Below are 15,179 nucleotides of genomic sequence, written 5' to 3' on the forward strand. Positions count from 1 at the left end.
TGCACAACTTGAAAGCAGCGGCTGCTCCAAAATAGCACAGCTGCAGCACATCAGCGCTGCCCTGCATGCTGCCAGGCACGAATCCCCCAAATTGGAGGGGCAGGCAGAGCAGCTGGCAGCAGCACCCTGCCCGTACAGCCAGCCAGGGCTGGGCCATGTTCGGCTCTTGTCGCTGGCCAGGGCTGGGCAGCGCGGTGGCACAGTTGGGGGCACGAGGAGGGACAGGCAGCACCACAGGGGCTGCTGGTCCCTCTGTCTGTCCCTCCGCCCACTCCCAGCAGGGAGGTTTGGTGTCAGCACCCAGAGAGCACAGGGCATGGGCACAGGGCTGGTTTCTTTATTGGGGGGGCCCCGTATGCGGTGGGGGTTCGTCATGCAGCCTCCAAACAATGTCACAGTGACAAACAAGCAGGAACCGAGGGGACCACAGGGACAGCAGGGATGGAATGGGGACAGGCCATGGGGCACGGACCAGTGGGACCAGGCAGTGTCCACTGGGACCCCTGCTCCCCCTGGGCAGCACAATGGGGTTCTCCTGCACTGGGGCACCGGGATTGTCCCTGCATCACCAGGCAAGTGCCAGTGGGGACACAGTGCCGGCTCCCGGTGCCACCCTGCCCAGCGAGGAGGGGTTTGCAGCAGGACTGGGACCAAGCAGGGACCCCCTGTCCCTGTGTCACACTGGAGGGAGTGGGGGGTCTCTCACTGGGGTGAGCTGAGGTTGGAGTCGGGGGTGTCGGGCTGGGGGCAGCGGGGGGGGAAGGCCTTGTAGCTGTAGTACTCCACCACCTGCTTGGGCACCTCTGCCAGCACGCACTTGGCCAGGGCTGTCGGTGATGCCTGTGGGACAGGGGACACGGTGGGGGACAGGTGAGTCAGGGCATGCGGCACCCACCTACCCCCATGTGCAGGCACCAGCTTGTGCCACAGTGCTCAGTCTTGCCATGGGGACAGGAGAACCACTGATGTCTCACTCACGTTCTTGAACTCCCGGAAGGGGACAAACTGGACGATGTCGCGCAGGACGGGCTCGCCCTTGGGGGAGCGCAGGACGCCGTCGTCCCCATCCAGGATCTGCATGTCGGTGAAGTCGGCATTGCCTACGCCCACGATGATGATGGACATGGGCAGGTAGGAGGCGCGGACGATGGCCTCCCGTGTGTCCGCCATGTCCGTCACCACCCCGTCCGTCAGGATCAGCAGGATGAAGTATTGCTGGAGGGGGAGGGATGCTCTGGGGGCTGCCCGGCCGCACCGCCAGCCCCATGGCGGGGTCTGGGCTCACCTCCAACGTGGGAGCAGCCACAGGTGGCACGAGTGTCCTGGGTCTCAGTTGAGGGCAGCGGATACCTACCGACGCCTCCTTCGTCCGCTCCTCATCGGCTGCCACACGAGCCACCTTGGAGATGATGGGGGCCACGTTGGTGGGGCCGTAGAGCTGGATTTTGGGCAGGCAGCTCTGGTAGGACTCCACGACGCCCTGGATGCCTGTAGGGGGTTGTGAGGGGTGGGGGGCTGTCCTGGCAGCACCAAGGTCTGGCGTGGGGGGGCCACAGAACTGGTCCCCTGAAGCTGGACTCACCCTCACACTCATCATTGTCGGGGTTGAAGTTGATGGCGAAATCGTGGGAGACCTGGAGGGCAAGAAGGGAGGGGGGGGCTGGTGCCACCCCCCACCACGACCCCCAGCGTCTGCCGAGCCCCACTGGAGCCATGGCCAAGGGTGCCCAGAGGGATGAGCACGTTTCTGGGGTCCCACAGAGCCCCCGATACCCCAACCACCCCCTTACCTCATACTTGGGGGGGATCCTCGCACCAAAGCCCAGAGCTGAGAATTTCTTGTCGCTGCAAGAAAAGGGTGTGAGAAGCCCCGGCAGAGCCAGCATGCACGGGGTTGTCACTGGCGTGGCCATCACCGAGCATCCTGGACCCAGAGTGGCCATCACCGGGGTGTCCTGGCCCTGGGGACCCACCGGACCAACCGACCTGTCGTAATCCTGGCAGATCTCGCCCACCGCAACCAGTGCCTTGAGGTACTCGTTGGGCTGGTAGGGGTTGATGTAGTGCAGGGAGCAGCTGTTCCGCGGGTCCCCGTTGGAGGCTGTGAAGTCAATGGCCACCTGGCAAGAGGTAGGTGGCCGTGAGGGTTCCTCAGGGCGTGCGGGGCCACCGGTGTGTCCCCACAGGGGTCAAGTGGCCCAGTGCCAGAGCCCCTGGTGCTTTGGGGCAGGAGACACAGCTCACCGTGAAGTGGATCTGGCAGCCGCCCATGATGTAGTCCAGGAAGGAGTAAACCCTGTGGATCTTCCAGAGGGAACCACGTCAACCCATCCTGCCCCACGCTGCCCCATGGCAGCCAGGCTCGGCACGGCTTGGCATGGCAGCGCTCACCTTCAGGTCCAGCAGCACCACGACCCCCGAGTTCTTGTAGTTGCGCTTCTTGAGTTTGTACTTGGGGTTCATGCAGTCCCACTGCACCTGTGGCACGTGGCACCCGCGCTGTCCCCCCACCCTGGGGACACAGCCCCACGTGCCAGCACCCCCCACCATGACCTTGCAGCCCCCCAACCCCACAGCCCCATAACTCTGTCCCTGCAGCCCCACAGCCCCATAATGCTCCAGCCCTATGGCCCCAGGACCCCTCAGCCCCACAACCCCGCAGCCTCATAATCCTTCAGCCCCACATCTCTGCAGCCCCCTTGCCCTATTTCCAGCCCCTCAACTGGGACTAATTTCCCCAGAGGAGCCCAGACACACCATCTCTTCCCCAAAGGGGCAAAATGGCCCCAAAACCAGAGGAGGAGCAGGGAGGTACCTCCTGGAATGGGCTCTGCTGGCAGCACAGTGGGGTGACCCCAAAGGCTGTCCCCACATCCCCATGCCCACCTTGCTCTCCCCCATTGCCTTCTGCATCTCCTCAAAGGTGGTGAAGAACTCCCCGATGAAGTCGTGTTTGCCCCGCGAGTCGTAGTCCCACACCACGCACTGTGGTGGGACACAGGTCAGCCCCGCCACCGTCCCTGGTGGCTTGGGGTCCCCAAGGGTCAGGGATAGGGGATCCCATTGGTCAGGAATAAGGGTCGTCCATTGCCCTTCCTCACCCTCAGCCTCCTCTTCTCCTCGCAGCTGCAGAGCGAGTTGAGGGACACCTTGAAGGGCTCCCAGATGGGGCTCAGGTTGTTCTTCACCACCTGCAGGACAAGGGGCTGAGCGGGGCCAGGTGGCACCGGCAGGTCCGCAGGCCGGGTCCTGCCAGGCTCACCTCGGTGCGGTACACCAGCTGCTCGCTGCGGTCGTCATCGATGCGGTAGATCTCCAGGAAGGGGTCTGACTTGCTGAAGAGGTCCTGGAGGATGTAGGACAGACAGAGCATCGCCCACCCTGCCCACGCCCCCCCAGCTCCCCTGCCCATGGGACCTGCCTCACCTTGTCATCCAGCTTCTTGGCGCGGAAGGCAAGCTCCACATACCCATTGTTCCCTGAGATCTCCTCCGAGATGACCTGCTGGGAGAGGCGCTCAGTTCCTGGCACGGCTTTGTCCCCCTGCCCTCCCTGTCTGCACAGCAGGGGACAGGGTGACACATGGACCCCAGCACAGGGGGGGACCCTCCAGGGTGGCCAGCAGACATGGGGACCCTGAGACCACCCCACACACAGAGCCTGGGGGCTGCAGGGCTAGGTGACAGCGAGGACAGGAGGAGGATCACTGGGGACCCTGCATACGCCCAGATCAGTGCCACCCCACTCACCCAGCTCAGTGCCACCCATATGTCCCAGCTCAGTGCCATCCCAGCACCCCAGCCCAGCGCCACCCATATGCCCCAGGCTGGTGTCACCCACATGCCGCACGCACTGCCACCGCACCAGCTCAGCCAGGTGTGCCCCAGCTCAGTGCCACCCCAGTGTCCCGACCTGGTGCCACCTGTGTCCCCAGCCCAGTGCCACTCCTGGCACAGGTTCGGCCACTCACTGTGATGGTGGACTTGCCCGCAAACTTGCCATACTTGAGGAACAACGGCTTTGTTACTCGCTTCTGTGCCACGATCTGCAAAAGCCGAGGGGTTGGGGAGGAGCTGCCACCAGCAGGTGTCCCCAGGGTGGGGGGCACAGGCTCACCTGCCCCACAGTGCACTCCATGCCCCCCAGGAAGTCGTCGTCATGCGTGCCCACGCCAGCGTGCCCGTGGCTGTCGTATACCTCAAACCGCAGCTTCTGCACCTCCTCGAAGTAGTAATCCACCGTGAAGATCTTGGCGAAGACAGGGTTGAGGTTGCTCTTGATGACCTCGCTGCGGTCCACCTGCATGGGGGGAGTGCTGCTGGGGGGCGGTGGGGGCAAAGCCCGGGCTGGGGCTGCAGCCAGGGCCAGTGGAGCTGCCCAGGGCCTCGGGGTGCCAGAGCTTGCCCACAGCCAGGCATAGCGATGCAAGAACACAGGGGGATGGGTGATGCTGGGATGCAGGGATGGGGGATGCAGGGACGGGGGATGCTAGGCAGCTGCCAGGACTGTCCCCGCCCAACCATTTACCTGCCTGTGCCGGTTCCCAAGCAAAGGGCATTCGAAGGCAGCCCTGTCACAGACAGGGACATGTGCCCTGAGGGCTCAGCCCTGTCGGCCCCATGTCCCAGGGTCACTGCTCCTCTGGGGCTTGGGGCAAACCCCACAGCCACTTTGAGGGGATGCTCTGGAGAATGGTTTGCTGCAGCTCTGCTCAGCAGGAGCAAAGGGCTGAGGCCCAGGATGAGTCTCTGTCCTCCCACCCAGGCTGGCTGAGGGCAGGGACCGCTGGCCATGGTGGCCCTCGCCAGCGGGTGGGTGCTCAGCATTTCCGGACGCGCTGGCAGCGGGTGCTGAGCAGCTTTCAGGAGCCTCCCCCGCACCCCGTCCCTGCCAGTGTTGACTCAACAGGAGACATCCTGGCCAGGGCACCCTGCCAGCCCGGCCCCTGCCCACCACTCGCCTGGACCGCAGCAGCTGCCGAGCCCACATGGCTGTGGTGCTGGCAGGGCCACCCAGCAGCACTGTGCCTCCTGCGGGCACTGCCAGCCCCACGGCCCCTGGCACAGGGCTCAGGGTCCCGCTTGCCTCAGCCCCCTTCGGTGTCAGCCCCCGACAGCATGTCCGGGGCTGTTTTGGTGCAGCCCTGCAGGCAGCGGCTGAGCCAGGTTCAGCCACCCTCTCAGTTGGGGGACACGTGCTGGCAGGGACAGGGAGGGGACAGCTCATGGATCCCCTCAGAAAGGTGGCCCAGGAGGAGCTGTCTTGGATCTGGCCCTGGCATAGCACATCGTGGCATAGCACAGCACAGCATGGCAGAGTACAGCATGTTACGGCAAGGCATGGTACGCAGAGCGTGGCACAGCACACCATGGCACACAGAGCGTGGCACAAAAAGGTAGAACTGGCTCAGTGCAGCACAGACATGGAGCCACAGCTGGCACGGGGCCCCTCACCGCCTGCCCTGGCTCTGGCGAGCAGAGTCGATTACACGCAAAGGGATTTAGCGCTAAATCTGCCGGCTGAGCAGCAGCGATTAGTGAGCACGGAGCTGCCGGCGCCAGCCCAGAGCTCAGCCGAGGGGGAGCGATGGGAAGGAGCTGTGCCACCCCCAGTGCCAGCCCCAGCTGTGATTCGTGTGGACACCAGGGCCCCAGAGCGCAGTGATGGGTGCCAACCCTGACCCCACTCTGAGTCAGCTGTCCCAGCCTGCAAGCCCTGACCCACCCCCAGGGCAGCAGAGCCGTGTCGGAGCCCCACACCATGGGCACCCTGTTCCCCAGCACTGCTGAAGCCTGTGCGACAGGCTCCAACCAAGGCACCTGCACTGTCCTCATGTGCTGCTGAGTGTCCCCAGGCACCTGCCCTGCAAGCCTCTTGCTTTGTACTCTGCACCTTGCACCCTGTTCTGCACCATCTCCTGCACCTTGTACCCTGCACCCCACTCTCCAGCATCTTCTTCACCTTCTGCACCCTGAACCCTGCTGTCTATTGTCTCCTGCACCTTGTACCGTACTCCCTACCATCTCCTGCACCTTGCACCCTGCTCTTTACCATCTCCTGCACCCTGTGCAGTATCTCCTGTCCTATCTCCAGCCCTGTGGGTGTGATCAGCCACCCTGGGGCTGTATCTGCTCCTGTCCCCATCTCAGAGACACAAACCCTGCACCCAGCACCCTGCACCCAGCGCCCCCATCCCTCCAGCCCCCCCTACCTCCATCCACTGGCCCTGGGACTGCATCAGCAGCAGGACACAGGGGTCCGACTTGTTGAGGGTGTCACGGTCCAGGAGGTGTTTACAGCTCACCCGCAGCTCCACCTTGGACAGGACGGCCAGTGGGGCCTGGGGGGATGGCTCGGGTGCCTCGCCCATGGTGGTTGGGCGCGAAGGGGGACAGGTGGCCCCGTGGGCGAAGGGCATGTGGGGGGAGTGGGGCGGCTGCTGCCTGCAATGCCGTCAGAGAGCCAGGCAGGTGCCTGTCATGCTCGGGGCACGTTGCCCCGCGGTGCCAGGTGTGGGGACGGAGCCCGGATGCGAGTCCCTGACGGCAGCGGCTGCTGGTGGATGCTCTGGAGGGCAGAGGGGACACGGGGACCCCTCTGAGGGGGGCAGCCAGTTCCAGTCCCGATGGCTCCACGGCGCCCTGCGAGGTGTCAAAGCAGAGCAGGGTGAGCCGGAGCTGGGTCACCCCTCGTGCACTGCCCATGTACCCCCCAGTGCCAGCCAGCCCCACAGGCAATGCGGTGCCCTGTGCACCCACCAGCCCCCAGCACAGCCTGGGGTCCCACAGGTTGTGCCCAGGGGCCGGATGTGTCTGGGGAGACGGGGCACTGAGTGCAGGAGCGGGCCCCCCACCCTGGGAAGCAGAGACTCCCATCCCATCCCATCCCATCCCTGCAGGCAGTGCAGCCCGGCCTGCGCAGGGCTCCCTGGCGAGGGCAGTGGGGATGCTGGGTCCTTGTCCGCGCCACCAGGTGATGCTGGTAGTGCTGGTCACGTCCTGCTGCCCTGGGCAGGGCTGGAAGCACCCCAGGGTGCTGGGGGGATGTCCCCCATGCTGGGGACAGTGGCCGCTCTCCACCCAGAGGCTGGTGACACTCAGATGGGCGATGCTGTGGTGACGGGTCATTGAGGAGCTCTACCTGCCCCAGACACATCCCACGGCTTGTCCCCCCAGCTTGGGCAGGGGCAGAGCAGCCCCCATGCCCACCCACACCCGGCGTGCCCAGCATGCCCAGCCCAGCCAGGAGCTGCCACAGCCACCGGCCAAAGTTTCCCAGCAAAGTCACGCAGGGCCCGGGCCCTCCCCAGCACATGGCTCTGGTGCCTCAGCTCCGACAGGCATCATCCCCCTCCCCGGGGTGGCAGCACCCCTTGGCAAACCCCAGCAGAGGGGACACCGGCTCCCACCCTGCCTGGCTGCCCTCCTCACCTGGGTGCCAGTGGCTGGGGCTCCACGGGCTGGGGTCGGTGTGCCACGGGTGCCGGTGTGCCCGCGGAACCGGTGTGCCAGCCGGAGCTGCTGCCGCTGCCACCTCCACACAACTGACTCAAGCTGCAGTTCGGGAGCGGAGCCCTAAGAGGGAGACGAGAAGCTCCGTTAACTGCCTCGCTGCCGGCGCCGGAGCAGAGCCCACCCGCGGGCAGGGGCGCTCAGCGGGGTCCCCAGGGTTCCCAGCCTCGCTGGCTGTGCCAGGGCAGGTGACCTTGTTCCTGCTAGCCCCCCATGATACAACCCCTGCTTCTGTGAGCCCCCACAGCCCCTTGCCCTCCCCAGCCGCTCCCTGTGGGGGGTCCGAGGCCCATCCTGCTCCCAAGCCCCCGTGATTTCAGCCAACACCCTAGCACAAGGACAGGGTGCCCCAAAGCTGCCAGGTGCCCTCCCCTCACACCGGGGCACCCAGTCCCACACTCCACACACGGGGAGTCCCAGGCACCCCCATCCACAGCCCTCACCCCAGCCCTGCGGTGCTGTCAGCTCAGCTTTATGAAAGATGATGTAATTAGCCCATCTTTGGAGGGATTAAAATGCAGATAGGGCTAATGAGCGTGAGGGCACTGCAATGCCCTGGGCTTTGGGAGCTAATCCCCAGCCTGTGCCGCAGAAATAGGCCACCCTCCTGCCCGTGTCGGGGGCTGCAGGAGCAGGAAGGATCCACGGGGGGACACAGGGTCTGGCCATTGGTTTGGGCAGCAGGGACAAGTGGGCAGCCCCACATCAGCAGCACTTCACACTCTGAGCATCCCCGGGTTCATCCAGCTGTGCCAGGGCCAGAGCTTCGTTGCATCTGAGCCCCAAGTTTCTGTCACCCACCTGCTAATGAATACAAACGATGCAATTATCCCAAAACTGGTGATTCGCAGCAGGGCTGGGCTGCAGAACGGCCCCAGAACTGATGAGCCAGCGAAGGGGCTCAGCCGAGCGCTCCCCAGAGCGGGACAGAGCTGCCAGCACTGCCCAGTCACCCATTGCACCCAGTGCCACAGCAGCCCCTGTCCTGGGGCAGGCAGAGCCCCCCCAGCAGCCGTGAGCATGGGCCAGAGCCCCAACACATTTCCCCAGGTCAGGTCAGGGTTGGGCTCCTCTCCGTGGCCACCAAGTTATTTCTGTGTAGAAAGGTCCAAAAAACAGCAGCAGGGACTGAACTGAAGCCAGGTGACCCCAAGGGCAGCTCTTGGGGACTGGGTGGGACTCTGCTCCACAGGGCAGGTGCTGGGGACACCCCTCACTCCCCTCCAAACGCCCACACCTGAGCTGGAACCCCAGCCAGGGAGAGCAGGTCACTTCCCCACTGGAGACCCAAACCACACCGAGCACCCATGGGTGACACCCACCAACACTCCACCTTCGGCAGCACGGCCACCTGCTCTGCCTCGCACAGAACCGCAGGCAAACGGGTGGAAATCATCACATCTGAAAGACTGGCACAGAAGAACAGGGTGGGAAGCAGACAAAGCTCATCAGGGAGGGGGCAGCACAAAACCACCTGGACCAGCAGCTCTGGCCGCCCCTCCCACAGGGGGATGGGGCGCAGGAGCCCAGGCTGCATGAGGCCCCCAAGGGAGCTGCACCGGGCTGACACCTCATTTCACTCGCTTTCAGGGAATTTTGGGAGCCCTTAACCACGGCAAATGAGGTTTCCCACATCCGAGCAGCAGCTCCCCTGGATCACATCCCTCCACGCATGGCAGCCCACGATCTGCACCAGCACCTGCCCTAAAAAGACGGCACACACTCATTTATACATATTTTTATTGACAGTTCTAGGGAGAAGAGCTCATTTCTTCTTCTCCACGTCCTGCTCTGCCGCTTCTTTGGCACGTTTCGCACGAATCCCAAAGAGCCGGGCGTTGGCCCGGGCCATGCGCAGGCTGACAAAGGCCTTGAACTTCTTCTCATCTTCTGAAATAACCCGAGCCTTCTCGCGTTTGAAAACCTGGTGGGAGAGAGCGCCAGACAGTCAGACTGCACATCAGAGGCTCCCAGAGAAGGCTGCATTGAAGGCTTAACACAATTAATCTCGTTACATTTCTCCCAGCAGCTCGGGGATGCTGAGGGATGGAGCATTTGTGCCATCTGCAGGGCCCTGCCCTTATCACCGCTCACCAGGCACCTCGGTGCAGCCGGCTCCTCATTTGCTGGCACATCAGCGCAAAACCAGAATGTACCAGGGAAAAAAACAAGCGCAAGATGAAAGCCGCCAGGTTTGTGGTGTGCTGTCAGCAACGCCGTTTGGAAATAGGGAAGGTTTTGGGATAAACGGTAACCACATAATGTGGCTGGGCTGTGGTGTTGCCAGTGCACCCCGTGCACCCCAACCAGCACCCTCGGTGACCCGAATTTCACAGGGGGACAAGCTCCCTCAGTGGAACAAGTGAACAAACACGCTCAACTCCAACCCCCAGAGCTCTCCTTTGGAGCCAGGAACACAGCCCGTGGTGTAAGATCTTCCTCAGCTGATAAAAAGTTTAGTGGAGCTCCAAGTAATTAGTTCTTTGCTCTGCGACACTGAGGAACCAGTCAGATCATGGTGCTCTTGGCAAAAGGACAAGCTTGACCCGTTCCTGGTTTTCTCTGAACCCTCTCTGTGAAGTTTAAGTCTCAAGTACGTCACACAGAGAACATGGTTTAGTCACACTTACGTTCTTGATCGGCATAACTGGTCCTGTCAGCTGAGTCGCCATCTTCAGTTCCTCAGCCTGCGAGACAAGAGAACAGAAAATAGATTTAAAAAAACCCAGTATTTAGAACTTCTGAGGCTAGTACCTCGGTTAAAAACACGCCCTGTATGCAGGTACCCAGATTAAACATAGTGGTAAGAATTCTGACTGGAGATTTAACATGAATTCAGCATTTCAGCCCTGTGGCTGAGGATTATTTGGCATGGCCGTGCCGCATCGACACCCCGCGTTCTGCCCATCGATCAGCCCGGATGCGGCCACAGGAGCAGCGGCCGGTCAGGAGTTCTGCCAGCTGGAAACGCGTTGACATCTACTGCACCATTTTTAGTTTGATACCCAGTGCATTCCTCAGCAATTCCTTCTAGGGCTAATTCCAGTTTCTTGTAAGAGTACAGCATTAAACAAAAGTGATGCAGTTTTATTTTAGATAGCCGATTTCAAGTAAACAAACATGACACACGTGAGTACCTGCAGCCACTGGAACAGAAGCTCGAGACCTCCCTGCCCCGTCCTGAAAAGCAGCCCCCAGGTGGCAGCTTCACAAGAGCTCGGAGCAAACAGACTCTCCAGGAGAGCGAGCACAGCTGAGCACACGCCTCGCCATCCGCACACCTTGCTACTGCCACAGGCAGAGCCAGGAAAAGCCAACGACACTCAGGATCTCCGTGAGATTTCAATTAAAAGCATTTTTTAATGTCAACAGCAACAACCTACTCGAGACTGCTTGAGGCGTGGCTTTCACTTTGCGCCTGCCTCACCCCTTCCACGAACAACAGACACTCCAGATGGATGTTTCAGTCCCTCTGACAATTCAGCTTCGCAAACTAAAATTCAGCTGCTTAGGCAGCGATCGAAGCTCCGCTAAACAGACCACCGAGAGTCCAACCCTGATCCAGCAGCACAGCAGGCCCAAGGCCAAAGTCTGTCCCACACACGACTGTGACCCAGGAGACCTCCCGCAAGTCACCCCTGGGCTCAGCCACCCCCTGTGTGTGCGCGGGAGCCGGGCTGTGCCCCCAGAGCTGCCTGCTCCCCCTGGGGAGTTAAGTCACGAAAATCACGCAGGAGCACTGCCTGCCCATGCACTGCGGCACCAAACCTCTGAGAACATCAGCCAAAACAGACCCTGTGGAACGTTTCTAGCAGCCAAGCACTTACCGAGCTGTCTCCCTTCTTGGGCATTGCCGGCTTCCTAGGGAAGAGGATGAGCTTGGAGCGGTACTCCTTCAGCCGCTGCACGTTGGCCTGCAGAGACTCCGTGGACTTGTTGCGGCGCCGGGGATCCACAGAGATGCCAATAGTTCGGGCAAACTTCTTGTTAATGCCGGCGAGCTGAGGAGAAAGTACACAGCTTCAGCACCCATGTGGCAGCTACACATTCCCCCTGCGATCTGGAGCCGACCATGGGCAGCTAACGGCTCTTTTAGCACCTCGATGGGACCCTGAGTCAGCTGACAGGGTCGTTAGCAGAGGAGGTGCCCAAAGTAGCTGAGAAGCTTCTGGACCATGTTGTAATGCCCACAGCCAGATCTGACCAGACTATAAACAGGGCTTCCACCAAGGGCCCCTTTGAAGTGGTCTTCTCGGAGCAGTGGGTCTGTGAACTGGAGCCCTTCCCTTAGACTGGGACACTGTCTAAGAAGACTTCTCGGGATTGAGAGCGCCTCACCTCCTCGTTTGGGTGAGTGGTAATTTACTGGATATATCCTTGAATAAGTCCTTGCCCAACCCAGGCGAGTAATTATTTCTTGTGAGCACCCTGGAGTCAGAGGGCTCTAGTTTGTTTCTTGTGTGTGCATGCACGCTGTGGATCCTCATTATTCTTATTTTGCTGCATCCCAATAATCTCCTCAACTGACATCCAAACCTGTATTTTATGTTGTCGGAGTGCTAATTGTATAAACTCTGTTCTGGTCAGTTTATTGGCTGCACTTTTCTGACCAGAATAAAGTCTGTTTTGGAACTTGTTGTCTGCCTGAAACTGACTTTGGGGTGCCTCCGTGACAACCTGGCAGCGCCTGACACCATCGCACCACGGCTGGGAGCTGGCAAGAGAGAACCAGCTCTGCCGCAAAGCAAGGGCTGCTGTCTGTTTTAACACTCAAAATGTTCCAAAGACTGTACAGTGCATAATTTTCACAGATGGATTTCTTCAGGAGAGGAAATTGCTATCCCTGAGTAACTCTGAGGGGGACATTTAAACTCTGATCAGAGGATATAGAAGTTTACGAAGTCAGCACACCAATAATTCTGGTTCACAGAATACCAGAAGCTCCGATAAATAAGCATTTTTTTGCAATTATTGTACAAAAAGAAATAACCTCATTTTCTGTTTAAAGACAAACATCTGCATATGATTTTGTACTCCAACATTATCAAGAATTAAAGAAAAACAGAAGTAATTAAGCATTTGGCATCCAGAAGAACGATTTTACTGCTTCAATGCTCTAATTTCACTGTTATAGATGTTTTAATTAATACTGAACAACACGCAAGAGGCGGCTGTGAATGCTGGCTGCCAGCAAGCACGGATGTTTGTTCCCTCCCGCTGTGGAGGTTTCTGCAGAGCCTCAGACCCAGCTCAGCATGCCTGGGGAGGTCACCGAGCGGGTTCCCAAAGCGTGACGAGGGCACGGAACACCGAACACTTCCCACAGACCCTGAGTGTCCCTAAACCAGCTCAGGAACAGCCACAGCTGCTCTTTGAGGCTGAACAGTTTCCTTTCCTGGCACAACAGCCCCGCTGCTAGAAATAACTGAGCTTGGTTTACTCAGTCCACATTGGCTAAAACTTTTAAGGTTAGTAGAAATGTGTTTTGCTAAGAATCGCAGAAGCATTTCGGTTGGAAAAGACCCTCAAGATCACGAAGTCCAACCATAACCCGCATCCCTGAGAACCTCATCTCTGCATCTGTTCAACCCCTCCAGGGATGGTGACTCCACCACTGCCCTGGGCAGCCTGTTCTGATGCCTGACAGCCCTTTAGGAAAGAAATTGTTCCCAAGATCCAACCTCAGCCTCCCCTGGTGCAACTTGAGGCCGTTTCCTCTGGTCCTGGTGCTTGTTCCTTAGGAGCAGAGCCCGACCACCCTCCCACCACCCCCCCTCCTTTCAGGCAATTGTAGAGGGTGATAAAGAAACAAAAGAACTGAATAGAGAAACTATCAGTCTTTTTCCACAAAAGACTATGAAGAAACTCAGTTAAGGCTCTTCCAGAATCTGATTTTAATAGAACTCTGTTTCTCCGCCAGTCTGACCAAACAGATATTTACTTTTCAACAACACCTTTCCCTCTGATGCACACTATTCCATCACATCCCATCGTTACACAGAAAAGGCAAAACTGTTTTTCCTACACTCCCAGCAACACCAGACAACGTCTCCCTGGCTCAGCCAGTACCAGCATATACCAGCACCTTAGTGAGTCGCAGAACAGGACAAGACAAGAGATCCCAGACTCAGTTTTATCAGGCTGGGATTAGCACTCTGTACTTACCTTAAGCTCTTCTAGGCTAAAGCCTCTGCCAGCACGGACTTTTTTGTGGTATCGGATGGTTGGACACCTCACGATCGGCCGGATGGGCCCAGCTACGGGCCGGGGTGCGATGCGGCGAGCCTTGGCCTGGCGGGCCTTCCTCCTGAACAGCCAAGGGGACAGTCATCAGAACACAGTACTTCTGCCACACATGCCACTCAGGTGCTGGCTGGTGACCTCCCCTGCATGGGAGCATCTGTCACATGGGGATCTTTCAGGAACAAGCCCAGCATCCGCCTGCCAGCTCAGGCTGAGGTGTGATCCTACACAACAGCTGCAGTCATCAGAGATACAAGGGTTCAAGGGAATCATCAAGGGGGTACAGCGATTCCGGAGATTTCTCATCATTTAACTGCAGCTGGGATACCCTGAGCAGTGTCCCCGAGCCCCCACCCCAAACCAGCACCCTGAGCAGAGCCCCAGAGCCCTCACCCCAAACCAGCACCCTAAGCAGAGCCCCCGCACCAAATCAGCACCTGCTGCAACCCCAGAGCCTGCCGCAGCGTTCAGCAGGCTTGAGATACAGCCATGGTGCTTCAGCTCCCCAAGCACCCCGATGCCAGACACAACCTCCCCCGGGGACAGGGGGTAAAGCAGGAGCGGCCCTGGGCACTCACCTGCGGATCTTGCGGGCGGGCTGGTTGAACCATGTGGCTACTCGCCGCTGCCAGTCCTTGTGGAAATGGGGCTTCAGGATCATGCCATTGCGGCTGGGCGCCATGGCTGCTGCGGCCTGCGGACACGGACAGGGCTACAGGCACCCGCCGCGGCACTGGGGCATTCGCCAACGGCCTGAACACCCGGTGCCCGCGACAGCCAGGCCAGGTTCTGACCGCCCCCGGGCCCACTGCTCCCAGCCCGGCACAGGCCGGGCCCCGTCAGCGCCCCCTCGGTGCCCGGGCCCCGCCATCCACGCAGCCCGCAGCCCCCGCGCAGGCCTCCGAGCGGCCCCGGGGCCCGACCCGGGTCGCGGCACGTCCCCGGCGGGCGGATGGCGGCGGATGGAGCCCCCGGCCACGGCAGCGCCCCAACTCACCTCCCGCCAAGGCTAATGGCCGACCGGAAAAGGAAGCAGAAGCTCCGACCACGCCGGAAGTACGGCTGCGCCAGCCAATGGGCAGCACCGCGAGAAAGGCCCAATGGGAAGGACGGCCCCATGGGAAGGACGGCCCCGGAAGCGCCTGGCGGCAGCTTCACCTCGCCCGTAGTAAAGATGGCGCCAGCTTAAAGGGCCCGCATACGCCACACGCGCGAGGACCCGGCAGGGATGCGAGCCCGCACCCAGGCTCGGCCGCGCTGCCGGGCACGCTGGCAGAGCTACAGCCGCTGCAGTGGCCTCTCCTGCACCCGGTGCCACCAGCCGGGGCTGGACTCACCCCTGGGACAGGCGTCACACTGTCCCCAGGGAGCCCTGCGAGGCTGTGGGGGACCCCGCTCCCCTCCACATCACACCCCACAGCCGGG

The 15,179-nt window shown here is 60.6% G+C and overlaps 2 protein-coding genes and 1 non-coding gene across 4 annotated transcripts; all 3 read right to left on the reverse strand.

Annotated features, from left to right (window-relative positions):
• Window positions 1-315: 315 nt before the first annotated feature.
• Window positions 316-7,589, reverse strand: CPNE7 (copine 7). 2 transcript variants are annotated; one of them, XM_005504718.3, is made up of 16 exons: window positions 7,431-7,589; window positions 6,212-6,641; window positions 4,117-4,299; window positions 3,971-4,045; window positions 3,427-3,501; window positions 3,263-3,346; window positions 3,102-3,191; window positions 2,887-2,985; window positions 2,392-2,478; window positions 2,245-2,304; window positions 1,987-2,120; window positions 1,791-1,845; window positions 1,583-1,634; window positions 1,355-1,488; window positions 979-1,215; window positions 316-840 (listed from the first exon to the last, which is right to left on the reverse strand). In XM_005504718.3, exons 2-16 carry the CDS (start codon window positions 6,416-6,418, stop codon window positions 703-705), a joined length of 1,710 nt encoding a protein of 569 aa, XP_005504775.2. In that variant the 5' UTR covers window positions 6,419-6,641; window positions 7,431-7,589; the 3' UTR covers window positions 316-702. The 2 variants fall into 2 exon arrangements, with proteins under 2 accessions (XP_005504775.2, XP_021146558.2); XM_021290883.2 differs by having other exon boundaries at window positions 3,427-3,504.
• Window positions 7,590-9,234: 1,645 nt separating this feature from the next.
• On the reverse strand, window positions 9,235-14,893 carry RPL13 (ribosomal protein L13). The gene is made up of 6 exons (XM_065028740.1): window positions 14,752-14,893; window positions 14,333-14,448; window positions 13,677-13,818; window positions 11,339-11,512; window positions 10,142-10,198; window positions 9,235-9,435 (listed from the first exon to the last, which is right to left on the reverse strand). The coding sequence occupies exons 2-6, from the start codon at window positions 14,434-14,436 to the stop codon at window positions 9,277-9,279; spliced, it is 636 nt and encodes a 211-aa protein (XP_064884812.1). The 5' UTR covers window positions 14,437-14,448; window positions 14,752-14,893; the 3' UTR covers window positions 9,235-9,276.
• LOC135575378 (small nucleolar RNA MBII-202) lies at window positions 13,981-14,061 on the reverse strand. Its single transcript, XR_010466001.1, has one exon. It is a non-coding gene; the product is annotated as a small nucleolar RNA MBII-202 (small nucleolar RNA).
• Window positions 14,894-15,179: the final 286 nt, after the last annotated feature.

The sequence above is a fragment of the Columba livia genome, chromosome 13 (genome assembly GCF_036013475.1).
Source record: "Columba livia isolate bColLiv1 breed racing homer chromosome 13, bColLiv1.pat.W.v2, whole genome shotgun sequence".
Classification (NCBI taxonomy): domain Eukaryota; kingdom Metazoa; phylum Chordata; class Aves; order Columbiformes; family Columbidae; genus Columba; species Columba livia.

Coding starts and splice junctions, on each gene's coding strand:
- CPNE7 (XM_021290883.2), bottom strand. CDS start 6,418: ATGCCCTTCGCCCACGGGGCCACCTGTCCCCCTTCGCGCCCAACCACC. Junction 2,305..2,391: donor TGGTGCTGCTGGACCTGAAG/GTGAGCGCTGCC, acceptor TCCCTCTGGAAG/ATCCACAGGGTTTACTCCTT. Junction 841..978: donor CCTTCCGGGAGTTCAAGAAC/GTGAGTGAGACA, acceptor CCTGTCCCACAG/GCATCACCGACAGCCCTGGC.
- RPL13 (XM_065028740.1), bottom strand. CDS start 14,436: ATGGCGCCCAGCCGCAATGGCATGATCCTGAAGCCCCATTTCCACAAG. Junction 11,513..13,676: donor TTAGCCTAGAAGAGCTTAAG/GTAAGTACAGAG, acceptor CTTTCTCCTCAG/CTCGCCGGCATTAACAAGAA. Junction 9,436..10,141: donor CAGTTATGCCGATCAAGAAC/GTAAGTGTGACT, acceptor CTCTCCCACCAG/GTTTTCAAACGCGAGAAGGC.